This window comes from Anneissia japonica, unplaced genomic scaffold (assembly GCF_011630105.1).
Source record: "Anneissia japonica isolate Jap-2015-1 unplaced genomic scaffold, ASM1163010v1 scaffold640_len1575945_cov177, whole genome shotgun sequence".
Lineage (NCBI taxonomy): Eukaryota > Metazoa > Echinodermata > Crinoidea > Comatulida > Comatulidae > Anneissia > Anneissia japonica.
The window spans coordinates 659,618-685,426 of NW_022684376.1; the positions used below are offsets into that span (position 1 = coordinate 659,618).

The following is a 25,809-nucleotide window of genomic DNA, read 5'->3' on the forward strand; positions in this document are numbered from 1 at the left end:
ATGATGATTATGATATTAAAATATGAACGGTGCTGATGATGACAATTTTGATGACAATGTTGATAATGATAACATGGTGATAATGATGATTATGGTATTAAAATATGAATGGAAATACATTAAAATATATTCATGTATATCATTCTAATTAAAAGAACATGAAGCCTTGCTGACATGATGGCACTACTTACGACTAACATGCTATTATTAGAAAAATAACATATCTTGCCGGTTCTGGTGGTACGTTGCTGACGATAATGATGATGATGATGAAAAAGATGATGACTATGATGATAAAGGCAGCAACAATGACAATGACAAAGACAATGCTGACAATGATTGCTGATGCTGATGATTGTGGTGAAGATATTTCATGATTAGTCAAAATATGACAAGTTACAATTAAATTGTATCCTTGTTCAGATTATCAAGATCTTCAAACAAAATGTAATCTTTTTGCTGAGACTTTTTTATTTTTTTTTTATGATGAAGACACAGATGCTAGTTTTTAAAGCCAGGTCCTGAAGGAAAAAAAAATTTTGATATGTTGTACAACTGATTTTTTTAAGACACAAAAGCATATTAGACGAAAAACTTGTGAGCGGTTAATGAGATACTAATTTTTGAATATTTAAAAACTGGGGGAAAAAGGGGTGTAACTACCCTTTTTTCGCAAGTTATTAAATATAAAAAAAACTTTTTCTTATTAACCACTTGCGAGTTTTTTTGTCCAACATGCTTTTTGGGTCTTAGAAAAATCAAACAACATATCAAAAAAAAAAAATTTCCTCCTGAGCCCAGCATTTAGCTTCCACTGAGTGTATGTACCTATAAATATCTCCTGATGTAGGACCTATAAGTTTGTTACGTTTCTCAACTTTGTTAAGAAACTGAGCGAAGAAGCAAAGCCCTTGGAGAATGTTGAGTTGGCATCGCCATGGCAATTCATCGGAGCAGACTTTCCTCAATCTCTGACGCCTCTTAGTTGAGTGATAGAATTCTGGGAAAGCTCTATCAAGAATTTCAAAAGACTGAAAGAGAAATTGAAAAGTGTTTGGAAATACCATTGGAAAGGTGGTCTGATCTATCAGACTTCACCACCATTAATCTTCATTTACCTCGCCATACCTTCTTTTTCTCTCATTTCCTCTCTCTTTCTATCTTCCCTCCCAGGACTATAAATGGGTAATTAATATATCTTTGTACATTTTGAATTAAAAATCAATTATGGACTGTGACAGGGCTCTATAATAAAATACATATATATTATTTAGCAAGAATTACCCTCAATTCCTTCTCCTCTTGGGTCGTCTTGGCAGTCTCTGATAATTTCGAATTTGATCTCAGATTAACCAGTAACTGGAACTTTTTTCTCTTCTTTCTTGGACTCTTTCCATCTGGTGATTTGTGATGAGGTTTATTGATCTTCAAAGGCAATATAGAAGATACGAATAACAGACTTTATATTTTTGTGAATCTTTAGTGTAATGTGTTTTTAAAAAAAAAAAGTAATGATAAAAAAAAATATGTATACAGGGGACAATTAGGTTGAGAATCTTTATTCAGAACAGTGATTTAACTTGGAAGTTTTCAACAAAAAAAAAAAAAAAACCAATAATCTATATTTACTGTATCTATCTTCAACCAGATATAAAAATTTACATCAAGTAGTAGTGGAAGCGGTTGAAGGTTACGAACGAGTGTGTGCAAAACCTTGCTGTACACGGAACTTGTGCCCTTGGACAAGGATCTACGTTTGTCTCTCTCCACTTGGGAGGAGTTGGTACCTAGTAGGATCTAATTCCAAGCGCTGATTCTAGCGACTTTGTGCTTCCCAGGGAGCTGTTGATGTTTATAATGAGGTATTTGATCCAGTGACCAGCAGTAATAATATAAAGCGCAGAGGCAATTTATTGCAATATTATATAAATGTTGCATTATGAGCTGACATATAAATCTTTAAATGAATTTTTACCTTTGAAAACTCCATAGCTGCAGCAGCGAACTTCTTAGGGTCATCCCCAGCCACTGTCAAAACACCTTGCTGCTTTGTTAAAAACATTTTAGCCGAAGAAAGCTGCTCATTGCGCCTGAAATAAGTTAAATTAGAAATGTAACATTTTTCCAACAGATAGTAAGTCATGGCTTTAACAAACAAACAGGTTAATATTTTATATTCAAGATTTCATGAGAAGACAATGATGAGCTACCTGTATTGTATTCTCTACAAAAAATTGTTGCGACTGTTATAAATATTAATGTACTCTTCATTGTGTTTTACGGTAAGTAAATACATTATAAATACATGCTATTATAGTTGTAACACAAAAAATAATAATGGGGATGATAGTGTAAATGAAACTAACACACACTGTTTTCTATATCTTGTTTGTCAAATCAAAAAATATCTTTTTAAGCTCTTTCAACACAATAAAGTTTAATGTGGCAAAAACCTGTGATTTGACATTATGTGGGCATGAAATCAATCACACCTTGAAAATCAAAATTGCATTTAAAGGAACAATGGCAATTAGTCAGTTTATCCAGTATTTACGCAATAGACTTTACCTAACAAGCCACAGTTTTGTGTCATCACACCATTCAGTTGCTAGTTCCACTAAACCTTCGCTCAGTGCTTTCTGCATGACTTGTACAAAGAACTCCAGGTAACGGGCACGTCGCCGAAACTTGACAACTGTAACAGAAAAGTAACTAAATTAAAAACTCACAATACAATTTGAAAATAATATTCGTCTACAATTTGACAGTCTTCGAAGCATGTCTGCTGGATATGTTGCTATAAATGGTGCCCTCTATACATTGCTTAAGTTAATCCTGTGCATACCTCTTTGGGAATGTTGTCAAAATGTGTACTACAACCTACTGATCATAACCCTTTCTGTAAGCATGTGCATTCAGGTTTTAAAATAAATAGGCCCTCTATGTTGTTGCAATACATTGAAAAGCGCCCTCTACATGTTGCTTACCTTCCTTATAAGAATGCCTGCTTGGGAGTGTTGCAATGAATGCATGCAAGATGTTTGGATCTTCAGAGCCAGTCAGTTCATTGCTACTATGAGCTGAAAATAGAAATATGGAATCAGTTAACAATATTTCTTAGACAAATTGTACTGTTACCTCTGTTGGTTTAAAAAATATGGTGGTAACTGGATATATTTTAGGCCATAAATAATGGTAATGGTAATGGTGGGATATTTGTAGTGCGCCTTCCACAATAAAATCGTCTCAAGGCGCCGAAAAAAGGTAGGACCAAGAAATTAAATTATATTATATCTTATATTAAAGAGCCTATATTAATCAGAATATTTTTTATTTTATTTATTATAAGTTAAATAAATATAAATAAATGAATAAAGTAAATAAATACCGTAACAAATAGAAAATATATAATTAAATAAATAAATAATTGATAAATTAAGCCTTCAAAAACAGGCAGACCAAAGAATGGAAAAAACCAAGCAGCAACATGAAAAATGCGCACTCCTGTTGTTGAGATGGCATCACCACCACTACCGCGTACACGCAGGCACTCCGGCGACAGTATGCTGGGCTCCGGTAGCTTCCACCTTGGATAAGCCTCGGCTCTACTACCGTGCACTGCTAAGGTGGCGACGCCGGCTCAAGTAAGGGATTTGCGACTTTAATGAACAAAAAACAAAACACTTAAATATCCATAAATACTTCTGTAACAAATGATTACCAACTTTTACTAGAGGATAGTGGGTCTTAACTTACAGATGGTCTCTTATTTAAAGATATAAAGGTACAGCTAACAGCTGAAACTCTGGGAGTTCCATCTGCTTCTTTGGTATTTGGTTCTAGTGTATTTCATGAATAATTTCCTAGATAATATTGCTATTCTTCCTTAAATGATCAAAATAGCAATAATCAGTAAATTCAGATATATGTTTACAAATTAAACAATCCTGTGATGTTAGTAGTCTAAGAGTGTGATACCTGGATAAACCGACTATTGCCATTTTCCCATAAGTGAACACCCCTATAAAGAAAATAGAATTGTCTATCCCAGGGCACTGAAAATCCAAAAGGAACAATGACAATATAGTCAGTTAATCCAGGTAAATTATTCAGAAAATAGACTAAACACAGTTTTCAATATCGTAAATTTTAGAAGTTTTCTTTTTACCAAGTTTGGTTAGTTTGAGCATGTGAGCCTCCAGAGCCCGTAGTTCTTCGTTTTGTGGTCCTTCAACGTTAAACGTCATGTGACCTGCTCGTCGTACTTTCTTCTTGCGATGTGCCTGGCCACCGTCATCAACATTGTCTCCAAAGTCAACTACAGTTTCCTGAGTCTTAGATTTCTCAGGATCCTAAATGATAATGAAAATGTTTGTCAGATATTAGTGAAAAATCACTAAATAATTAACAGTAATTATAACTTATGTATGTAATGGGTAGAGACCTCCTTCACCACTTCAGGGGTGTGATGACCCTACCCGACACATGTCCCGGGCTCAGCTGGCTCCGGCAGACAGTGCCCAGTATGGGCACCTGTCTAGGGTTACAAACATCCTGCTATAGAGAAAATAGCCCAGGAAGAGCAATGTGTGGATGAGTGCCTGGAAGTGCTAGAGGAAGCACGATGGAGGGAATGCTTTCAAAGGCGGAATAACCAACTAAATACTCGGTACGTTCCCAAATATGCAAGTTACAAAACAATCTAAAAAGTTATTCTTTACAGTTTTTTTATTCGATTTTTTTATTTAAACTATATCAGTGAGTTAAAAGAGTAACAACATAATATTAAATGATCAATTAATATTGATGATCATTATCATAAAAATAAAATAATATGAAAACAAAAAATTAAAATAACCTTTTCTACTGCAAGCATTTTCTTTCCAGTGTCAGCAATAAGGTTAGCTAAAGGCTTCTGCTTCCAGATCCGAAGAACTTTAGCCATGTGGTACGTGATGGTGGCAACCATGTGATGCAGACTGTCACATACAGACTGCTGACGACGCATCAGTAAACTGGAAGGGATCTCTTGTAGGACCGCATGGCAAAACGTTAAAACCTTTAAAAGAGTAAATCAATAAACATAATATTGAAGTAGAAAATAGAGTTTTTTTTGTTTTTTTTTGTTTTTTTAATTAAAATATTTTAATGCTTAAGATGTGTATAAGAGACAGAGTGAACACCCCTATAAAGAAAATAGAATTGTCTATCCCAGGGCACTGAAAATCCAAAAGGAACAATGACAATATAGTCAGTTAATCCAGGTAAATTATTCAGAAAATAGACTAAACACAGTTTTCAATATCGTAAATTTTAGAAGTTTTCTTTTTACCAAGTTTGGTTAGTTTGAGCATGTGAGCCTCCAGAGCCCGTAGTTCTTCGTTTTGTGGTCCTTCAACGTTAAACGTCATGTGACCTGCTCGTCGTACTTTCTTCTTGCGATGTGCCTGGCCACCGTCATCAACATTGTCTCCAAAGTCAACTACAGTTTCCTGAGTCTTAGATTTCTCAGGATCCTAAATGATAATGAAAATGTTTGTCAGATATTAGTGAAAAATCACTAAATAATTAACAGTAATTATAACTTATGTATGTAGTGGGTAGTGACCTCATTCACCACTTCAGCGCATGACAAACCTACCTGACAACCCCGGCAGACAGTGCATGGTATGTTAGGGTTACAGAAATCCTGGAGAAAATAGCCCAGGAAGAGCCAATAGCAATGTGCGGATGAGCGCCTGGAAGTGCTAGAGGAAGCACACTGGAGGGAATGCTTTCAAAGGCAGAAGAACCAACCGAATACTCGGTACGTTCCCAAATACGCAAGTTAGGGCAAAACAATCCAAAAAGCTATTCTTTACAATTTTTTTTCAATTTTTTTATCTAAACTATCAGTAAATTAAAAGAGTAACAACATAATAATAAATGATCAATTAATATTGATGATCATTGCCATAAAAATAAAATAATATGAAAAAAAAATAAAATAAAATAAAATAACCTTTTCTACTGCAAGCATTTTCTTTCCAGTGTCAGCAATAAGGTTGGCTAAAGGCTTCTGCTTCCAAATCCGAAGAACTTTAGCCATGTGGTATGTGATGGTGGCAACCATGTGATGCAGACTGTCGCATACAGACTGCTGACGACGCATCAGTAAACTGGAAGGGATCTCTTGTAGGACCGCATGGCAAAACGTTAAAACCTTTAAAAAAAATAAATCAATAAACATAATATTGAAGTAGAAAACAGTTTTTTTTTGTTTTTTTTTATTTGGAAAAAAAGATATGATTGCTTAAAAAAGGAAGTATAGCAGCATATTTTCATGTTCTAAAATATTTTAATGCTTATATATCATATGATTACTTTTATCCTCTGGACTGGAAAAATTGTACTTCAGAGCTATTCACCAGGATTGACCAAGAGTCTCCAGAATTTTCGTTTATCTCTCTGTCTTCAAGAAAATCTACATCTCCACCTGAAATTTGAAGTTCTCTTCGATATCTCCAGGATTTTAACTCTTTTTCACAACTGGGGCTCAATTCCTCTATGCTCTAAGAGACTCCTGGACTGGACACCTCTAATACTCTATATACTTACCTGTATTACAGGTACAGATGGTATCTTGTAGTGGATAATCGGAGCTAATAAACCATAGCATTGGACAACAGCTTGCAGGGCTAGGTTTGACTCATTTAACCAACCGGCTAACTCCAAGGCAACCAACATACGTTCACATTCTCTCAATCGCAGCAACTTTAAATAAAAAAGGGACGATAACACGTTAATACTTAATACAATCTGTTTTGTTAGTCAATCAATTGCTTAAGTAAATACAATACATTTAGTTTTGTGCCATTTAATCTAAACAAAGAAAACTATACAAAAAAAATATTTTTGTTTTCATTTGTTCCTCATGCAAAAGTAGCTGGTAACTTGAAATTGCAAGATGTTCCCAATTCTGTGGTAAACCGGCCAGTTTGGGGCCAAAGATCCTGATTTATTCACCTCCTCTAGGTAAAACTGTTTGTACCGTTTTCTTAGGTTCTGCAACTTTGTTTGGATTTGCCGGGCTGTCGTCGGAGAGTCCCGGCACAAACTAAAATCTAGCTGTGATTTTCCCATGTATTTTTGTCTTGTTCTTTGACTTCTTTTCTTCCACTAACATTCTAATCTCGGGTTCTGCCCAAATCTCTATCAAGTCTCTAATTTCTTCCTCGGTCCAACAGGCTCGTGGGCCAGATACAGTTGAAGTTGACATGGAGGACAGGGATATTTTAACATGAAGAATAACACACAACAGTCAAAACCGCAATGATTGTGATAGCGTTCTTAATTGCGAATATTCGCGCAAACAAGCTAACTACTTTGACCCAGGAGAGATGCTTGTATCTGACTGCCTTTTACACATAAGAGGTCACAGCTCACTGACAACCCACTTACAATCACATGGATTGAGAGCGAGCTGCATCGAGAGTAGGTCGAGAGTGGCTTGTCGGTCGAGAGCAGTTGTTCGCATGAAGGCACGGCACACGAGCTGATCGTGTGCTCGCAAGTGACCTAAGACATGTGAACGCGGTAGGTGTAAACAGTGAATGAAGTTGTTTATGTTGATCATGGAGACTAATTCCTCTATGTGTGGATTAACACACCACAATTATATATTTGGTATCCATTGTAAAAAAAATGATTGTATTTTTAACTTATATTTAAAATATATTGTTTTATAGTTTTTACTTTTTGATGTAACTGGACATGCCATAACTTTGTTTTGTGTGTGCCACTGTTGTAAGGGTTAGCTTGAATAAGTGTAATGTAAATGTAAGTACCATATTCTTTATTTATATATATCCTTTTTTTTTAATAATCTTATTCATATAGACTATAAGTTGTATTATATATTTTTATATTGTAATTTTTTTGTGCGATAAGTTTTTATCTTATCTTATAAAGCATGTCAATCAAATGTCATCAAATATGGTATCACAATATTCTGCAGTATTTATTAAATTCAAATTCAAGTTTAATCACAGCTAACCAGTAATATTTAAACCATTAAACAACAGTAAAGTTTCTACCAATTTTTAAAATGTTTTATAAATTGTCATTACCTGGCCTTTGTAATAAGGTCCCTCATCACACAGCTTGTCACAATAGATCGCCCCGGCTCTTGTGTTAACATCAACGTAGATGAATATACTAGTAAGAAACATACGTAGCAATACCGGCGATGCTACACTAGCTGTTTTTGTGTTCAGCCTAACGGGTAAGAGAATAGCACTGTTGTTATATTTTGATGTAGCACAGTCGGAAGTATCTATGCTTAGATGGAAGATGTGTGGAAAAAAAGTTGAACAAACCAAATTTTATGAAGGGTACATCTTCACACTTAACAGAGGATGAAAGGGGTGGATTTAGGGAGAAAAAACACATGCCCCCTTGCCCAAGTTATGCCACTGCTGTCTATTATTTTTTAACAGAAAAAGAAATAAAATGACATACAAATACAGTATAGTTTTAGTTACAATATTTCATAAGAGCATATACTGAACACAAATCATACAATTATTGGATACATATTTATGTGTATAATTACATAGCATCTAAGCCTACATGAAATGGGTGCCAACTTGTTTAAAAAAAATCTGGATCCACCCCTAGATGGAATGATAATGAGTTCTCTAAAATTATGACTACTAAATATCATCATAAAAGCATTTTTAAATGACATAAATGTGAAGCATATTTGAAACTAATTCTCATTACAAGACTTAGAGAATATAGATACTTTTTAAGTAGTAGAGAGGAAAAATTCCTGGAGTCACAGCATTTAAAACCAGTGCAATAGGATTTGAAGGTATGTTAACCACTACTACAGCTACAATAAACATATGGCACCACAAGCCTTTGGGCCTTACTGTACTATTAACATACTATTTGTTAATCTGTTGTACATCAGAACTCCGAAGGGTAGACATACCTTCTCAGTGTCAATTGGAAGTCCTGTTGCGCACAATCAGTTGTTACATCTGATTCACATGGTTCAGGAACAGCGACAAAATGATCCCACAATACACCTGTAGCTTGCTGCGAGATTCCATAGCAACTAACTTGGTAAGCAACCTAACTCAAAAAGGGCATAAAAATATACTTGTTGGAATGAAACTGTTCAAAATTTCACAATTGTTTTCAGGAGTAATGGGATGACTTTGTTTGAGAGAGAGGACTCATCTTTGCAGTATGGCTAGTTTCTACTTTCCCAACACACTATTACAAATTTAGCTTTCGAATTGTACGACGACGCCACGCTAGAATGGAATCTCTTATGCATGACCATCCTACCGAGCATCCTAAAATCCACACGATAAGATGAACTTAACGTTCTCACACGCGTAGAAAACCTTTGGTGACGTCATTACGTTCTACATGCTACTATCATTGTGCAATCGTAAGCTCCCTAATATCAATGTGGTCATCGCTTAAACAGGACAAGGCATTGGTGTAAACTCCTAATCATCTACAATCTAATCTTACGGTAACATATCATGTGATTATCTTTAACAGCACTATGAACCGAAGGCTAAAATGTACAATTTAATTCCAGTAAAAATAGGTAATATACCTGACTGAGGAATGCCCAACTCATGAGTATGGGCATAGTGTGTGAAGCCATTATCGGCTTACTGGTCTGCCCGATGCTTTCCCCGATCAACTTGCCATCAGCGGTATAAGCAGCTACAGCAAACACATACTTCTCGTTGGCTACTAGACCAGACACATGCAAATGACAGTCGTATGCTGGTACCTAAGTAAAACGAGAAACATTATTAAATTAGAGCAGCTTTAAGTCCAGTCGGCTAATCTGGTGGTAGCCACTGTGTGAGTGCGCTGAACCGTGGAGATATCTAGGTCCCTGGTTCAATTCCCATCGCTGCTTCTCCTCGTGTTTCAGCTGGAGGGCTGAAATACAAGTTACAATAGCGCACCGTCTTTCGGATGAGACGTTTACGCAGTTGGTCACGTGTGTGTATTTATGGCCCATGTGCACGTTAAAGAATGCAGTATACTTTTCAAAAAAGAGTAGGGGATTGTCTCCCGGTGTACTGCCCAATCACCACCAGAAGGACCCCATTGGAAATAAGTCTTCTTATAGACTTCCGTGGGCTATCCTTGGTGTTTACAGCGAATAAATCCAATCCAATCCAATCCCAAATTATGCATATTCTAAAGAGGTTGGATATGACAGAGAGACATACTGTAGGAATAATATAAGTAAACTTCTTATATATTGAATAATTTGTTCAAATCAGGCCATGTCAAAATAATTTATTGCCAGTGGTAGACATTAGTTAGAGGCAGAAGCGGATTCAACTTGGAGCACAGTCTGCCAAAACCCCAAGCACACCCCCACCCCACCATCCCACAACCTTTAATTTTTCAAAACAAATAAAATTACATAGATTTAAGTCTGAGGGTTTCAGTTTTCTAGTCATATAATAACCATAAAATTACACACCTCATCCCAACCATGGTGTTACTCAGGTGATCTGGGTCCTTCAGTTATAAAAGCTCCCCTTGGGGCCCCTCTATTTTGGATCTGCCATCAAGAGGTAAGCCATGGAAGACTTCAAATGAGGTGGTGTAAAAAGTGATCTTAAATCTTCCCCTGCACACTTTAAGTTGAATTTATACAGTTAATCACTACTCGAAAATCTGAATCAATTCACTTACTTGTTGGCCAGTTCCTGGAAGGTTATAGTCATTTAATCTGACTTTGACATTGCTTCCAGCAGCTGAACAGCCAAACAAGGAATACCAACCAACCTAGGAAAAATAAAAACACTTATGGAGAATTTCGCCATTTTCATACCCAAGCTTCAAGACATACAGCATTGTTAGTCTACGTTGGGGTGTTCTTAAAAGAAACGGTGGGAAAGGCAAGTATTCACGAAATAGACTGGATGAATCATCCTAGTTCAAAACATTTAGATTGTTCTAGATTCCAAAAGAACAATATATACTATTATAATATTTATTATATTTTTATTTTTATTTATTTATTTATCAGCACCTCCCCTGTGATAAACCAATCTGCAAAGAATACGAATATACCGTACTCACGCGAATAAGCGCCCCATTTGAATAAGCGCCCCTCTGAAATAAGAAAACGTGAAAATTTCCTTAAGCGCCACGTTTGAATAAGCTCCCAAATCTAATTTGAATAAACGCCCACTCAATAATCCAATCAATCCTGGGACTGTGGATTTGCGCCCCTCAAAAAGTGCAACAAATATTTTAAGCGCCCGGGCGCTTATTCGCGCGAGTACGGTATTTAAGAATGTTCTCACCTTTTCTTTTGGGTTGAATACACCTGGTTTGAAGACCATTGAGTTATCAGTTCTGCATAAAAGCACTGGGGGAGGGGGAATGGTGTTGTTACCAGTGTTCTTTGGGGACGTGTTCAGCTTGTAGAGTTTGTATTCTTCTTCTTGAGCTTTGGTTATCAGTGCTATAGCATCCTATATTGCAGGAGCAAAAATCATAATATATATTAAGCAATTGCAAAAAAAAAAATGGTTTGTGTGACAAGGAGGCAATACCCTGCATTGTGGGCAGGGCATGGATATTCAATTCAATTTCTTTAGTACCATCTTGAGCCAACATCTGCAAAAAATACAATGGTAACTATGCATCGGGGAGTAGGGACGGACATCTCTCCACTAAGATCAAAATACTCACATACCCCACCCAAAGGAACTATGCATTGTGGGAAAGGGGAGTTACTCAACTAAGGTCCTACTGACCCGCATACCTAACCCCAATCCAACAGGCAGCAGCGTTGGATTTGTCGTACAAAGGTCGTATGACACGGTGTGCTCAACTTAGGTTTATGACTTCATTACCTGTAAGAACTGCTTCGGTTTGCCATTTGAGCCACTTTTCTTAAAACTCTGCAGAGACTTCTGAATGAAGAATAAAGCTTTGTAGATGCTGTTCTTTTTACATTTGGCTTCTAGTTCATTCATTGACTCAACTCTAAGTTCATCAAACGTACCTGGGGACTGGAATGTAAAAAAATAGTAGTCAGGGGAAAATCAATAAAACAATGAAAACAAGTTAACAGAACAAATGCAATATCCAGTACAAATTGTTACACTTTTACAATTTACACTATAAATAATTCTTTGCAGGTTTTGCATGGTGAAGTAATAATAGGCCTATATATTAATGCTTGCAGTACACCGTAGATAGTTCTGCAAAGAACTGTTATTGGTTGAGAATGTCTCAATGTTTCGATTGAGTTCCTCAATCGTCTTCAGGAGAATAATAGCAAGCAGAGGAATGCTTATATGCTTGGGTAGTGAGACTTGCTGCTTATTGGTGGAAAACTAAACAATAACTGAGACTATGTGTGAAAAGGCTTAAAATAGTTCAGTGACTTTTCTTTAACAACCTTGATACAGATGAAATTAATTCCTCAGGCTGATATATTCTGTTATGCATTCTGGATACTATGATGCACTATTAATTGTTAGGAACATGTATGTACAGAATGATCATATAATAAATAAATACAAAAATAACCATATAATTTATACAGGAATAATAATAATGGTTCTGTAGGGAAACAATTAAATGGCGGAGATATTACTTTATTCCAATAGCACACACACACAGTGCATTAAACATTAAAACTTGATGGTTCAGTGATTCTTTTTTCATTCTTACTTTTAGTAATTTTGTGCAATACTTAATTTTTATTGTTTTTTTTTTATCTGATTGCACTTTATATGGATTTTTATATACTGCATACTTTTTTTTTTCTGCCCTCCTTTGACGATCTTTAAAAAAATAAGATTGCGAAACAAAGTATAAAAAAAGTAGCGCCTATATTTGCTTGCTATATTGATTTCCGTACCTCTATTTGGCTCTTCTGATTTGTAGATCTCTTGAACCTTGTCTGAGTAAGACTTGCAGGATCTGGTCCCATGGCAGCGAGCTTTAAGCACACTCGATGGTACATGAAGAGCAGCTCAAGGTGGAGATCCCGCAAGGTGTTGTGGACCCCTTCTGGATTTTCAAGATCATCATTTGTAGTCTTTTTGTTCTCCTAGAGAGGAAGAAAGAGGAGAGATGACTTATAAATGATAACAAATAATAAATAACTCTTACCAAGAACCTCCAAGGTATATATTATATATTATATATTTTTTTTTATATTGAATTTTAACATAAAACATCATAACAATTTAAAAGTATATAATTTACCTTCATCCAACTGATGTCTGCAATAGATTTTCCATCAGTCAAAGCAACAGCTTCTCTGGCAAGGGACATGCCCTGTAGAGCCCTGGTCAAGATCTCCCTAGCTGTAAGCAATTGTTCCCTCTCTCCTTGTGATAGTATAGTTGCAGTGTAAAGGGAGGTGCTAACATGTCCTCCTAGTGTGACTGTTTCGTGACCATCACTTACATAGCTTTTTGTAGGAGATTTACTTGAAGCTGACACTGTAGAAAAAATAGCATTGCTCCAAAATAAAGTAGACAGGAACTAACCAAAACTTTATAACCCATGTTTGTGAGAGTCTAACCATGAGGGACTCATAAGCTTAATTGCTTTGAAAGTCTCTATTAAAAAAATTAATGACTTACTTGCATTATTGGCCTCATTTTCACATCTTTTCTGTTTCTCTAAAAAAAAGGTAAACATGCATATGGTCAATATTCTATTGCAGATAACCCATAAAAATATTATGTAAAACAAAGGTGTCTGATTTGACACCAAAAATGTACCTCCAAATTTCTTGCCATTTTCTATACTTTTCTCACCTTCATATGATTTGTATGATTATACTGTTTTTTATTGTCAACTAAAATCCATAAATGAATGAAAATGATTTTAAGATAATTTTTGTAAGATCAATGGTGAGTCTAATAGTGCAATCAGAGAACCTGCACATATTTTTTTCCCCAAATCTTGTGATTCCTGAGTATAATTAGAAGTTGATTCAAATTTACCAGATTCTGTCTCTTGACTCTCCTGAGCTGCATTGTTCTCAAGGACTAACGCCAAACGAAGGGCGACCTCAGCAGTTACGCCAGGATCGATGTTATTCAAACCGCACCAGTACATCACTTCGTGAATGATGTTTAAAATATGCACCCACTGAAATATACAAATATTGCAGACATTAGAGAGCAGCTTAGCTCATTCGGCTAAACTGGTGGTAGTCACTGTGTGTGCGCTGAAACGTGGAGATCTCTAGGTACCTGGTTCAATTCCCATCGCTGCTTTCCTTGTGTTTCAACTGGAGGGCTGAAATGCAGGTTACGATAGCGCACCGTCTTTCAGATGAGACGTTTAATTCGTTGGTCCTGTGTCCATTATGGTCCATGTACATTACAGAACGCAGTACACTATTTGAAAAAGAGTATGGGATTGTCACTTCTCCAGGTGTACTGCCCAATCACCACCAGAAGGACGTCCCCACTGAAAATAAGCCTTCTTCAGACTTTCGTGGGTTATTCTTGGTGTTTACACCAAATAAATCCATCCATTCATCGATTAATGAATTACCATAATGATCGCTAATAGCAGGCATTGTTTGGCTATCATCTGATATAAGAAGTTTTAACATTTGAAAATACAATTTACAGTTTTGTTTAAGGCTTTTTATAACCTTTACATATAATATATGGAATCTGCAAATGCATATTTTTCAGTTGTGGCCATATTTATATCTCAATCTCTTTTTTTTTTTGCAACATCTTGTGGGTTTCGTGTGAAAGATCACGAAAACACTGTTTGTCCTCATCTAACAAGTCCATTAAATGTACTTACCTTTCCAGGCTGGTCCATCCGCTGTAGATACTTGCCACTATCCGCAGCTCCTGTTTGGAATTTCTGAAACACTGCCTTACACTTGGACCAAAGAAACAGAGTTGCATCCACCATCATGTCACGATCAATGTTCTCCTGAGAAAAAAAAAAATATTATAAAAAGTACAATGTAATGATTCTGAGCCTGTGTACTATTGTCAATCATGTTGACATGGTAACCATTAATTTCTTTAAAGCCCTGTCCAGACTCAAACAATTTTATTGGACAAAAAAACTGTTGCATGCCCATATATAGTCATGATGTGCCTATATATGGTCATGATGTGATATCATCATGACCATATTTATGCATGTCACATGTTTTTGTCAAATAAAATGTAATATTCTGTACGAGGCTTTAGTACTTTTGGAGATTGTTTAAGAAAGGGAATGTTACTAAAGAAATAATAAGGAACCTACAGCCATTGGATCTCGAATACAGGAATAGAGAACCTCTGCCAACTGGACCATCTCATCACTAGAAGAAACAGTACGCTGAGACACTGCATTCGTAAGAAAGAAAATGTTCATTATTAGCTATTTAAATAAATAGAGAGACGAAGAAATACCTTGGAGAAACTGTTCATGGCAAAGTAGAGTAGAGACACATACCACAATGTAAACTTTTCAAATATTTATCATGAAATTGTGGCTACGCAAGTCAGTGGTGGATCCAGGAATTTGATATGGAGGAGGCCCAGAAAGGGACTATACGACCTCAAATAGCCACTCTCAAACTTTAAATATAATTTTTTTTTTCTCCATTTTTTTTTATTTTAGGGGGACCCAGGCCCCCTCCACCACTACAAACTGACATACCTTGAGCTGAAAGGTTATGCGTAGCCGGAGCATCACTTGTGCTGTTCTCCTCAGTGTGGGTGAGTTTCCTGGACTTTCTGTTAAAGTTTAAGACTTCCATGCATTGGATAACCTCCAGCCCTCTCAGTTCTGCTGTGTATTTGACAATATCCAAAGTCTGTGAACATGGAATTTAAATTTAAACTATCATTATCTCAGTTTTATTTGTAATACTGTATTTGAATAGACTCTCCTTCAAATATACTCGCATCCAGAACATCGTTTGGAAAAAAATTCTAGGGGCATTTATTAAATTTTTATCTTGAATAGATTAGATTTCACTCTATTATGACTGTACCCAGGGGCTGATTTAGAGTGGCCAGGCCGGCTGCGGCACCTCCTTTCGGAAAGTTAATAAAAAAGAAAAAAGAAAGAAAGAAAGGAAAAGAAATAATTGATTGCCCATAACGATTCAGAGGTTATTTTAGGGTGTCTGGAAAACAAAATATTCGGACCGGACCCCCAGGGTAGTATTGTCTCTATTGGCCCCTCTTCTGGACCCCCTCCCCCCTTTTCAGACATTTTTGTGAACTGGCACAAAAATTCCTGGTACACCTTACCCTCATCTTGTCTTGCAATAGTCCCATCATCAAGTCATACACCTCCCACTGTTCGTAATTGTAAGCCCACTTGACAAACTTAACGACAGCAGTTAACGTGACACCATCTTCAGCCCTGGATGCCATATCCATTAGGCTGCCGTCCAAAACCACACCACATAGATTCACATCATTGATTGTGATTGGAACTGTTCTGGGATTTTTACCTCCTCCCCCTGTTACATAGAAGAATTCAAACGTTACAAAGAATATCACATGTTTTGTTATTTTTTTATTTTCGGGGAGGCCAGACAGTGATCATGGCTAGTTGCTAATAAATAGCCTTCCCCTTAACTAAACTTAATATATAAACATACAGAAAATAAAGAAAAAAATAAATAAAATGCATCAAAACAGTAAAATATACAAGTCTACTGAATTTGTATGTATTTCACTGCTTGATATAATGCATGCCAGTAGCTTAAATATGGTGGTGCATGTAAAAGCAGATGTTGATGATGCAAATCCAGGGGTCCAAATTTTTCTGCAATTCGCGGAAGATTCCGGAAATCTGGACGCTTCCCCCACTCTCTCACAACCTAAAAAGAATCTCCCAGAAAATAACCCATCTCCTGCAAATTCATGAAATCTGCATGTTTTTACAACTGTCCTTTATTTATTCATAGAAGTCAGTATCGATATCACCTTAAGCAGCAAGAGAAAGTTGATGTGCTAAGGCGAGACTTATTTTATTCCTTGTTTCGCGTACTTATTTTTTTAAAGATCACTGGAGAAGGGCAGAATGAAAATAAAAATAAATTTTGTTTTCGTATTTAGCAAATAGTTTTGCCAAAAACATCCAGATGAAGGAGAAAATAAAAATTTTATTTCATTGGTGAATGTAAAATGGGATGGTTAAATGATTCAAATTTATGTAATTAGGAAGAAATATACATATCTTATCTTTGGAGATTTCAAGGCAGCGGAGGACGTAAGAACAATAAAGAAAAACTTTTATTTTTTTATTACATTTCCATTTTTTCGTGCTAGCGGGTCTATTTTATTTGAAATCAACAATAGTTGCATTCGGTGGGTTCGCTAAACAAGGTATAAAAAAAAGTATCGCCTAAAAAAGCTTGTTTTAGACAGATCTCCCGGAAATGAATTCTTCCAACTTGGAACCCTGCAATTCTACTGTACCTGATATTATCTCCATGCCAGCAAAGAACATTTCAGTGAATGTATCAAGAATGTAGTCCTCCGAATCAGAAGCTGGCGGGCTGGTGAGCAATGTGCGCCGTGTGCTGTCACTCAGCGTATCTAACAACGCTAAAAACTGTGCTGAACTGCCCTCAAACATGTCTGCCAATAATTTTTCAACTGATGTCCTAGGCCACGGAAGCTGAATTGTAAAACAATTCACAAAAGCGATTGAACATTATACAAATAATGAATGTTTATGACCACAATGGGAGTTGAAAGATTGATTGTTCCATTAGACGAAGGAGAGGCTTCATCTTTCAATGAATAAAATTATTCTTTCCATTGTGCGAATAAAAAACATTCATTATTTGTTTTATAACACACCTAAAATAGAAAGTTCTTGTCATTTGATATTTTATGAAAAAAATCCATCTTTTTTCTGAATGGAGGCTCCTGTCATTTTATATTTATGAAGAAAATCTACCCTTTTTCTAAATAGAACAGTCCAGCATCTCTTTAACCAATCAAAAGATTTATTAGGTTGATATCCTAGGGCACCGTACAATGGGCAAAAACGGATAGAAAGAATGCACAAATGGAACTAAAAATGCACAGTGAAACTAAATTTTTATGATGAGTGACAAAATGGGGTAAATAACCAATGTCACATGTTACAAGATCCGCCAATCAAAAGGTATCTATTTAGGTGTGTTATAAAACAAAATATTGAATGTGACTACTGCTCATTAAAAAATAGCCTAGCATGTCACTGAAAGGATGTAAATTAAAATACTACTACTAACATACTTTTTGATTGCTACACATAAAGAATAGATGAATTTCAGGAAATAAATAAACTGTGAAGGCTGAACTAAATATAAGAAAATAATAGATAAGATATAAGATACCAGTAAGTATTTTCGGTGTGAATCGCACCAAGAAAATACATATCTCATCTATTACCAGATAATAATAGTATTATCACAGTGTCTTGTGCATGTTTAAAAAGTTGTTAATTGTTAACAAATACTGTGCAATGAGTCTGTACAACTGATGGAAGAGAAACCTAAGTCTACATGGTGCTTTTTAGACACTTTCTTAATTATGTAGAAAAAAAAATTGTAAGTTGTGATTGAAACAATAATGAAAAACTTTGTGAACATTTTGACGCCAGGAATATGCTGGACGGCAATTTGAGAATGAAAGTTTGAAAAAGGTTGACAGGTCAATTGTTAAAAATGGAATGCAATGAAAGTTGACACGAAAGTGAAAATGTCTTTGTAGTAACACAATACAATCTCAATGGTACAAACAATGGAGATGACCTCATAGTGGTGAAATCATGGCGGTACATGACCTCAATGGTAAAATCGTGGACATGAAACTTAAAAAGGTAAAACCATGGAGATGACTTCACATACTGTAGATTATTTCTAAAGATATTGAGATATTGTTATACATTAGGAGTACTAACTGCTTGTTGATATCAGCAGATATAAAGCTCCGTCCAGACTATCAAATTTCCGTTGACAAAAAACTGTTGTATGCCCATATATAGTCATGATGTGCCTATATATGGTCCTGATGTGATGTCATCAAGACCATATTTAGGCATGTCACATCAAAATAAAATTTGATAGTGTGGACTCTTTAGTTACATTACAAAGTTTGATAACTGATAGTGTAGACAGAGCTTTAGAATTGTGTATTCATTAGAATTATGAATAGGACATTTTCAGTGACAAATACCTGTGTTTTACCCATATACACATGAACATGATGATGTCATTAATTGTCACCCATATAAGCAAATCACACAAATTTGTCACATAAAAACTTGACAAATGAGGATTGCATGAACTTGTAAGAGTTCATTGCAGAAACAGTTTATTGCAGAAAGTCTAACTGACTGCTGACATTTTTCAAATTTATTGAAGACAAATAAATGTCTGAGCTAACACAGCACAAAATGATTTTGTATCAAAGGAAAAAAAAGTGATTAATAAAAGAAAAAATAGAAAAGATTTTAATGATGAAAGGGTTATTACTCAGTATCTCAGATGACGAAGAATTGAGAAAAGAAAAATTGGAAAACGAAGAATATCAATAAAACATGACTGAAGTTTTTAGCAGTACTTTAGTTAATGTTAACACACGCAAAGAAACTACATTCACGTTGGGACTTCTACTCACTGAGCCTGGTTTCTTAAACAGATCATCTAGTCTCTGTTTAGACGTTTTATGCCATATTAATCTACCATCACTTGCAACTATTGTCATCACACGAACCTCAGCAGTTGGCTACATGAACAGCAAGTTTTACCAACAAAAATGTTTTTAATAATAATATAAAATGTTAGGCTTATATAGAGCTTAATGCCAACAAGGCCTCTTAGCACTTCACATTATTACTCCTGGTCATTGCATCAAGACCATATGGAACACATACTTAGCTCCCTGGGGAGAATTCCATAATGTGGCAGTTGTAATCAGCGCATTTTGTGTTTGAGCCTAAAGATATACCCACTTGTACTCCTGGGAGAGACAACAATAGGTAAAGTGCTTTCCCTTAGGACACAAGCAAAATGCACAACGAGGGATTGAACCTCCAACAAAGATAAAAATATTCTAACAAGAACTTCTAAAAACTCATTCCAATTGCAATGACAAAAATCAATATGAAGACTGATAATATAAGATGTTAATGTATGCAAATATTGGATATGAATATTCATATATATTTTATGCATAATCATATTAAGAAGAATCAAGATTAACCTATATTTTTTGGAATAGTGGAAAAAATATTCAGTTTGTATATAATCATAATCAGATAAATTATCCAATTATGTTTCTTCATATGATAGTTTGTTAGAAGAAATCTTAACATTGTACAAAAGATTTGATAATATAAATGCAAAAAATAGTGTCAAAAGAATTTTGTAGTATCTCAATTAAAAGCTAACTGTTATAATATATCTAAAGACAGATGTGACAAAAAAATGCTCTGCAGAGTATTTGGTACAGCATTTACGATTCAGACCTCTAAATAAGCAAATAGGTTGTTGTTTTGCACTCAACACTTGCCATTCAAATATTTTTGTGCAAGACACTTTTAACTACATCAGTGGCAAAGGCAAGCCAAACCAGTCACTCGTCACAAATCGTGCTTCAGAGATAATGGCCAAAAAATGTAGAAATGTCTAAATTTGTTTAAAATATATTTTACTGCACTAAACTAACCTTTATAAATCTATACATCATGGTATGTTGTTATTTTCCCCATTTTCAATGTTAAACAACAATTTTTAATGATTTGGTGAAGGTTTCTGCCTGAGAAATGCCTCAAACATTGTTCTTTAAACAGTTGTTTGTTTAAACTTCTTTAACTTCATAACAAAATGTTGGATTTCAATTATTCTTTTACCATTTTACAGCTCTCATTTTACTATTTAACCATGTTTTAATAACTAAAGATCAATTACAAATCAATTTTTGCAAGGAGTGACTGGTTTGGCTTGTCTATGCCACATCCGTCTTTTCCCACCAAATGTATAAATGGGTACATGTAAGGTTACAAATATTCTATGTTGAGATTTGCATAAAATGTTGAATATATTCATGACAAGAATACTCCTAATACTGGAGGATGAACACTGTTAGTAATGCTTCCAAAGACCAGCATAATAGTATTGTGAAAAGCTTGAAGAAAAGCGCAACCAAATTCAAATAATAATTCTCTTCATCCATTAATTTCTGTCACTTATAATAATATAAGATTGATTTGACTATAATGTATAGATTTGTAATTAAAATAAAAATAAATAAAAATATGGAATGCTCCACTTGATTCCATTTGGAAAAACACCTACTGTTAGGAATCAAAATATGGAAGCTTACCGACTGGGCATCTTTAATGTTACTTCGTGTTTTTGGTCGCAGAAGTCCTTTCGGTCTTTTACGTGTATCGAACACTATCCTCTTGTAAACCATGACGCCAAGCTACAAGTAACCAAATCATATTTGAATTAAATTAAACTTTACGCACGCTCACTTTAGCCTGTGCTATGGGGAATGCTTCCAGCCCTCGTTTGATTGTCGATGTTATAATAGGACAGTTGCAATCCCAGAGGGGGCAAGAGTGCCCCTTTGATCCAGGGCAGCAGCAAAAAATTCTCAAACCAAACTTAAATTGTTCACATAAACAATTAATATGGCAAGGGAAAAAAAAGCAGGACAAGAAAAAACTTTTTTATTTAATATAGGCCTAAATAAATTTCAATTAAAACACAAAGTATACTTCTTTAAATATATCTCATTAATAAAAATGTAGCCATGGATAAAAAATAACATTTTTTTGAATTTACCTTAACAGCTGCCTGCCTAAAAATAGTGTCAATTTCTGGACTACAGACTGAGGAACTGATCTTCTCTAGCTGACTCAGCTCATTCACTTTAGCAAGAGAACGCCTTGCAAAGCTCTAAAGAATAAATATTTATGTAGTGTGAAGGTGACATGCAATTCAAATGCTGTACTCAATATATTAATCATTTATCATGTCAGGTTGAAGCCCATTTTATTTGTCTTTTTACAAAATGACTGAAACAATGTTACACTAAAGCTCATCCTAAGAAAATGTGTAATGTTATGGTTAATGATTTTAGGCACATTGTTACAGTTAGATAGGAATATGAACTATAAATACAAATATTACATAATTTAAATTTTTGTCAAGCAAAATTAATGTATAATACAATAATTGCATGTATCTCTTATATACAGGTATTGCTTATCTGTATTTTAATTTATGCAGGTAACAACCCTTGTTAGCTTTTAGAGCTGTTAAAGTTGATTTAAAAACTGACCTCACAAATTGAGAGAGTCTGCACAAAAGACACTAGAAAAATATGATTGTTTAAAAGTATATTTACCTCTGCCTGAACACCAGCCTTACAATCATAATAACACTGACATACAGCCGTATATAAAGTCGTCCTCCAAGGAAGATAACGTACAGTTAACAAGGGAACAGAGTTCTCCATACACATACAGGCCCACAAAAGGTACTCCAGAACCTACAAGATAAAACAAATAAGACCAATTTTATTGTCCAACATTTTGATGTTTTCTCTTTGACAATATAAAGAAATTCCATATTCCACCTTAATTCATAACATTCCTGTGGTGGTCATTCTATGGAGTGTCCGAAGATATGGATAATGGGGGTGGGAAAACTGACTGGGGGCTTGTGTGAAGAGGCCCAACCAATGAAGGCAACAGTGGCGGTGCCCAGGAATGATCAGGTGAGGAAATACAACAAGCAAAGGCATTCTCCTCCTATTTCTGAATACTGCTTGAGATTGTCAGATCAAAAATATCAATTTTCGAATTCAAACAAAGCATTAATAGTAATACCGTAAATGCTTGAATAATCTCCAAATGATGACCATTCCAATATAGATTGCCAATACTGAAATATTAATCTCAGATTATTAATACTAAATTACAATTAAAATACCTTAGAAGAATGACCTAGGGTCATCATGAGTCTGGAAACACTGTAGATATGAATGGTGCCTGCAATGAAAAACAAACAATAACGTTTCATTTTCCTTTCATTTATTCAATTTTAGGATACATCAAACCATGTACTTAAAAAGCAATTAATGAAGTTTCAGGTGGTGTTAAAGTGTTAGTGTAATTTTTTACAGTATGGAATGCCAAATATTGTATGCTTGAACTATCCACAAAAAAGTAATATTTTACCCTTCTTTGATACTCACCATTATACACCAGCCAACAAAGAGGTTCTCTATGCAGGACAATTTGAGTAATGAGACGAAGAAAGGCCAGCAGTTTTAGACATTTACATACAGACTCTGTATTTTGCAACTTGGAATCCGACTGCAGGACCAATTGGTAGTTGCAGATGCTTTTACCATACAGTGCCCGAAACTGAATAGAATAAAAATGTGAGTTTTAGTTTGAGAGTAAAAAAAAACAAAAACTTTTTTTTTAACTTAACTGATTTTTTACTGTAGTGACATAATAATCATTCTTTGAAAAATAACTTTATCTCTTTTTAAATTGTCAAAAAATAATAACATAATACAGATAAAATAATAAGAATAGTTGCTTTAGAGGGTACTGCTTGTACTCAGCTTTTAAACCTGGCATAAATATGGGTTCGATCATTGCAAGCTCCAGTTTTCTTTTACACATTCTGCAAAATGGCTCAATTAATTATATTATGATGACATAATTTTATTATTATTATTATTCTTATTGTATCGGTCTGGAGAAAATCTGTAACTGCGCAATTGACGACTGACTATGAAATACAACTCCACTGTAACTGTAATAAAAATTATCAATGTTTGACTTATAGTAAACAAAAAGTATCACATCGAGAGGGCACAAATAATTATATAGGAATAGACTAGCTTAAGTGAGTGTTGTTATTGTTCTTACAGTTAAACTTGCATGTTCAGTTTCCAAGCCATCTGGGAAGAAGATTTCCTTCACTGATGTTACATCGACAATGTCCTCTATATGTTGACCTCCGAACTCATCCAGGTACCTGCCGTAACACTGCCAGACGGCCAAGTTGTATTCCTGAAAGTATTCAACAAAATGATTATTATAATTGTGGGTAAAAATACCAAATAAGTATAAATTAAAAGAAAGTACTTCCTTCATCAATTTCAAGCAAATTTAACTTAACAAATTTCATTGTATATATATCTAGTACAAGTACATGACAAATGTCATCGTAAGTTTATTTTGAGCATTTGCAGACCTTTCAAATACCTGGTAATTAATATATATTTTTGTATAGAAAAGACAAATAATTATAAGGAAAACTGAATAGCTTCAATTTGTGGCTCAATCTGTAAGTAACTTAGTTAAAATATTATCTCTTCTCCACTTCACACTAAGTTTTTACACATGTAAAATGTTGTTTATTTATTCATTTTCAAAATCTTTTTATATACTGTCAAATAAATAGTAATGTTAACATAACCTTATACCCCATTCAGACTAGCATCGCATTGCGATCGGTTGTAGCAATTGCGACACCCAATCGCACCCAATCGCAAAGTAAAATCGTGTCTGAAAGCTCACCAATAGTAGTCGATATGTAATCGATATCGCAATTGTTACCCGTTGCGATTGGGTGCTACAATCTTTATTACTCCCGATTACCACGGAAGCCGATCGCAACGAATCACAACGAATTCCACAGGCACTGTTTGGCTGAGGTCAGTCAACATAGGCCTAGCCACCAGAGGCCTAGGCCCTAGAATGTAAAGTTTGTTTGTGTTGGTCTGAATGCGTTCGTTGATTGCGGTCGGGAGTAATCAGTTTTGGATTACCACCGATTACATCGCAACCGATCGCAACAGAGTGTAATCTGAATAGGGTATTAGTATAACCTCATTAAGTGCAACTTGAGTGATACCATCGTCATAGTGCCACTGAACATTTTATTTATTATTTATTTCTTCTTTACCCTGGGTGACCAGATCAGTGCAAAGTATTGTTATCCTCCAGGGCCCAGCAACTCATACAATAACATACAATCAAATAAAAAACATTCGAAAGTACATAAACAATCAATACAGACATCAATATACTGCCGTGGATATTGGTGTTATACAAATCCATGTTGATGGATTAAATGAAAGTTGACAACCTATTTGATTTTTTTTCAGTGCAAATGTAATTATTAAATACTGTACTGTAGTGCCAGATATGTTATTTTCTTTGTTACAATAAATATCTATCATGCAATAAGTGATTTAGCTCAATACATTATTTAGGCTAGGTCCTTAAGTTTCATACTTGTAATAACTGGTAATTTGTAAAAATTAATAAAAATAAATCATACTCACTTTAATAGAAACAAGGAAATCACCCATCTCAATGAGCTTTTGCTGATAAAAAACTTTTGGTAGCCGCTTTTCAAAAGAGTTCCACAGGCCAAAGAGTGAATCAGACCTAAGAAAAATTATGAAAGCATTATTTTTAACGATGTATACAAATATTACATGAACCTAGCATATGCCTAGGCCCTATGCTAATAAAATTTTTACTAATAATGGTAACGATTTTCACCATTGGCATTGGAATTCAATTTATTTAATTTAGGCTGGCCTAGGCTAGAGTATTGTCCTTTATTTATTTGCCTCATGATACAAAAATACACTTTTCGATTAATAATCCCACTTGCATTGGAGATACCAAATTGGATGCACACAGCATAGGAAGGATAGGATTTGCATTGCCAACAATGGGGATGATTTTGGGGTTAATTATTTGAGAGCCCCC

General features: G+C 35.0%; 1 protein-coding gene across 4 annotated transcripts in view; it reads right to left on the minus strand.

Annotated features, from left to right (window-relative positions):
- The window catches only part of LOC117105565 (cilia- and flagella-associated protein 54-like), a 53,274-nt gene that overhangs the window by 25,781 nt on the left and 1,684 nt on the right, over positions 1–25,809 (minus strand). Inside the window, exons 2-32 of one of the 4 annotated variants that reach the window (XM_033246762.1) lie at positions 25,374–25,479; positions 23,950–24,093; positions 23,262–23,433; positions 22,997–23,055; positions 22,410–22,553; positions 21,845–21,958; positions 21,378–21,479; positions 19,671–19,778; positions 17,475–17,676; positions 16,296–16,510; positions 15,697–15,853; positions 15,298–15,380; positions 14,839–14,973; positions 14,016–14,163; positions 13,650–13,688; positions 13,267–13,505; positions 12,917–13,105; positions 11,901–12,059; positions 11,346–11,516; positions 10,729–10,821; positions 9,620–9,802; positions 8,978–9,120; positions 8,109–8,256; positions 6,598–6,753; positions 6,002–6,202; positions 5,333–5,516; positions 2,988–3,080; positions 2,569–2,695; positions 1,976–2,090; positions 1,285–1,425; positions 829–1,031 (exon numbers count right to left, since the gene is read on the minus strand). In XM_033246762.1, the coding sequence (XP_033102653.1) occupies positions 829–1,031; positions 1,285–1,425; positions 1,976–2,090; positions 2,569–2,695; positions 2,988–3,080; positions 5,333–5,516; positions 6,002–6,202; positions 6,598–6,753; positions 8,109–8,256; positions 8,978–9,120; positions 9,620–9,802; positions 10,729–10,821; positions 11,346–11,516; positions 11,901–12,059; positions 12,917–13,105; positions 13,267–13,505; positions 13,650–13,688; positions 14,016–14,163; positions 14,839–14,973; positions 15,298–15,380; positions 15,697–15,853; positions 16,296–16,510; positions 17,475–17,676; positions 19,671–19,778; positions 21,378–21,479; positions 21,845–21,958; positions 22,410–22,553; positions 22,997–23,055; positions 23,262–23,433; positions 23,950–24,093; positions 25,374–25,479 (4,473 nt within the window). Of the gene's footprint in view, positions 1–828; positions 1,032–1,284; positions 1,426–1,975; positions 2,091–2,568; positions 2,696–2,987; positions 3,081–4,168; positions 4,353–4,858; positions 5,060–5,332; positions 5,517–6,001; positions 6,203–6,597; positions 6,754–8,108; positions 8,257–8,977; positions 9,121–9,619; positions 9,803–10,728; positions 10,822–11,345; positions 11,517–11,900; positions 12,060–12,916; positions 13,109–13,266; positions 13,506–13,649; positions 13,689–14,015; positions 14,164–14,838; positions 14,974–15,297; positions 15,381–15,696; positions 15,854–16,295; positions 16,511–17,474; positions 17,677–19,670; positions 19,779–21,377; positions 21,480–21,844; positions 21,959–22,409; positions 22,554–22,996; positions 23,056–23,261; positions 23,434–23,949; positions 24,094–25,373; positions 25,480–25,809 lie in introns of all 4 variants that reach the window. The other 3 variants (XM_033246755.1, XM_033246747.1, XM_033246770.1) reach the window with 3 other exon arrangements.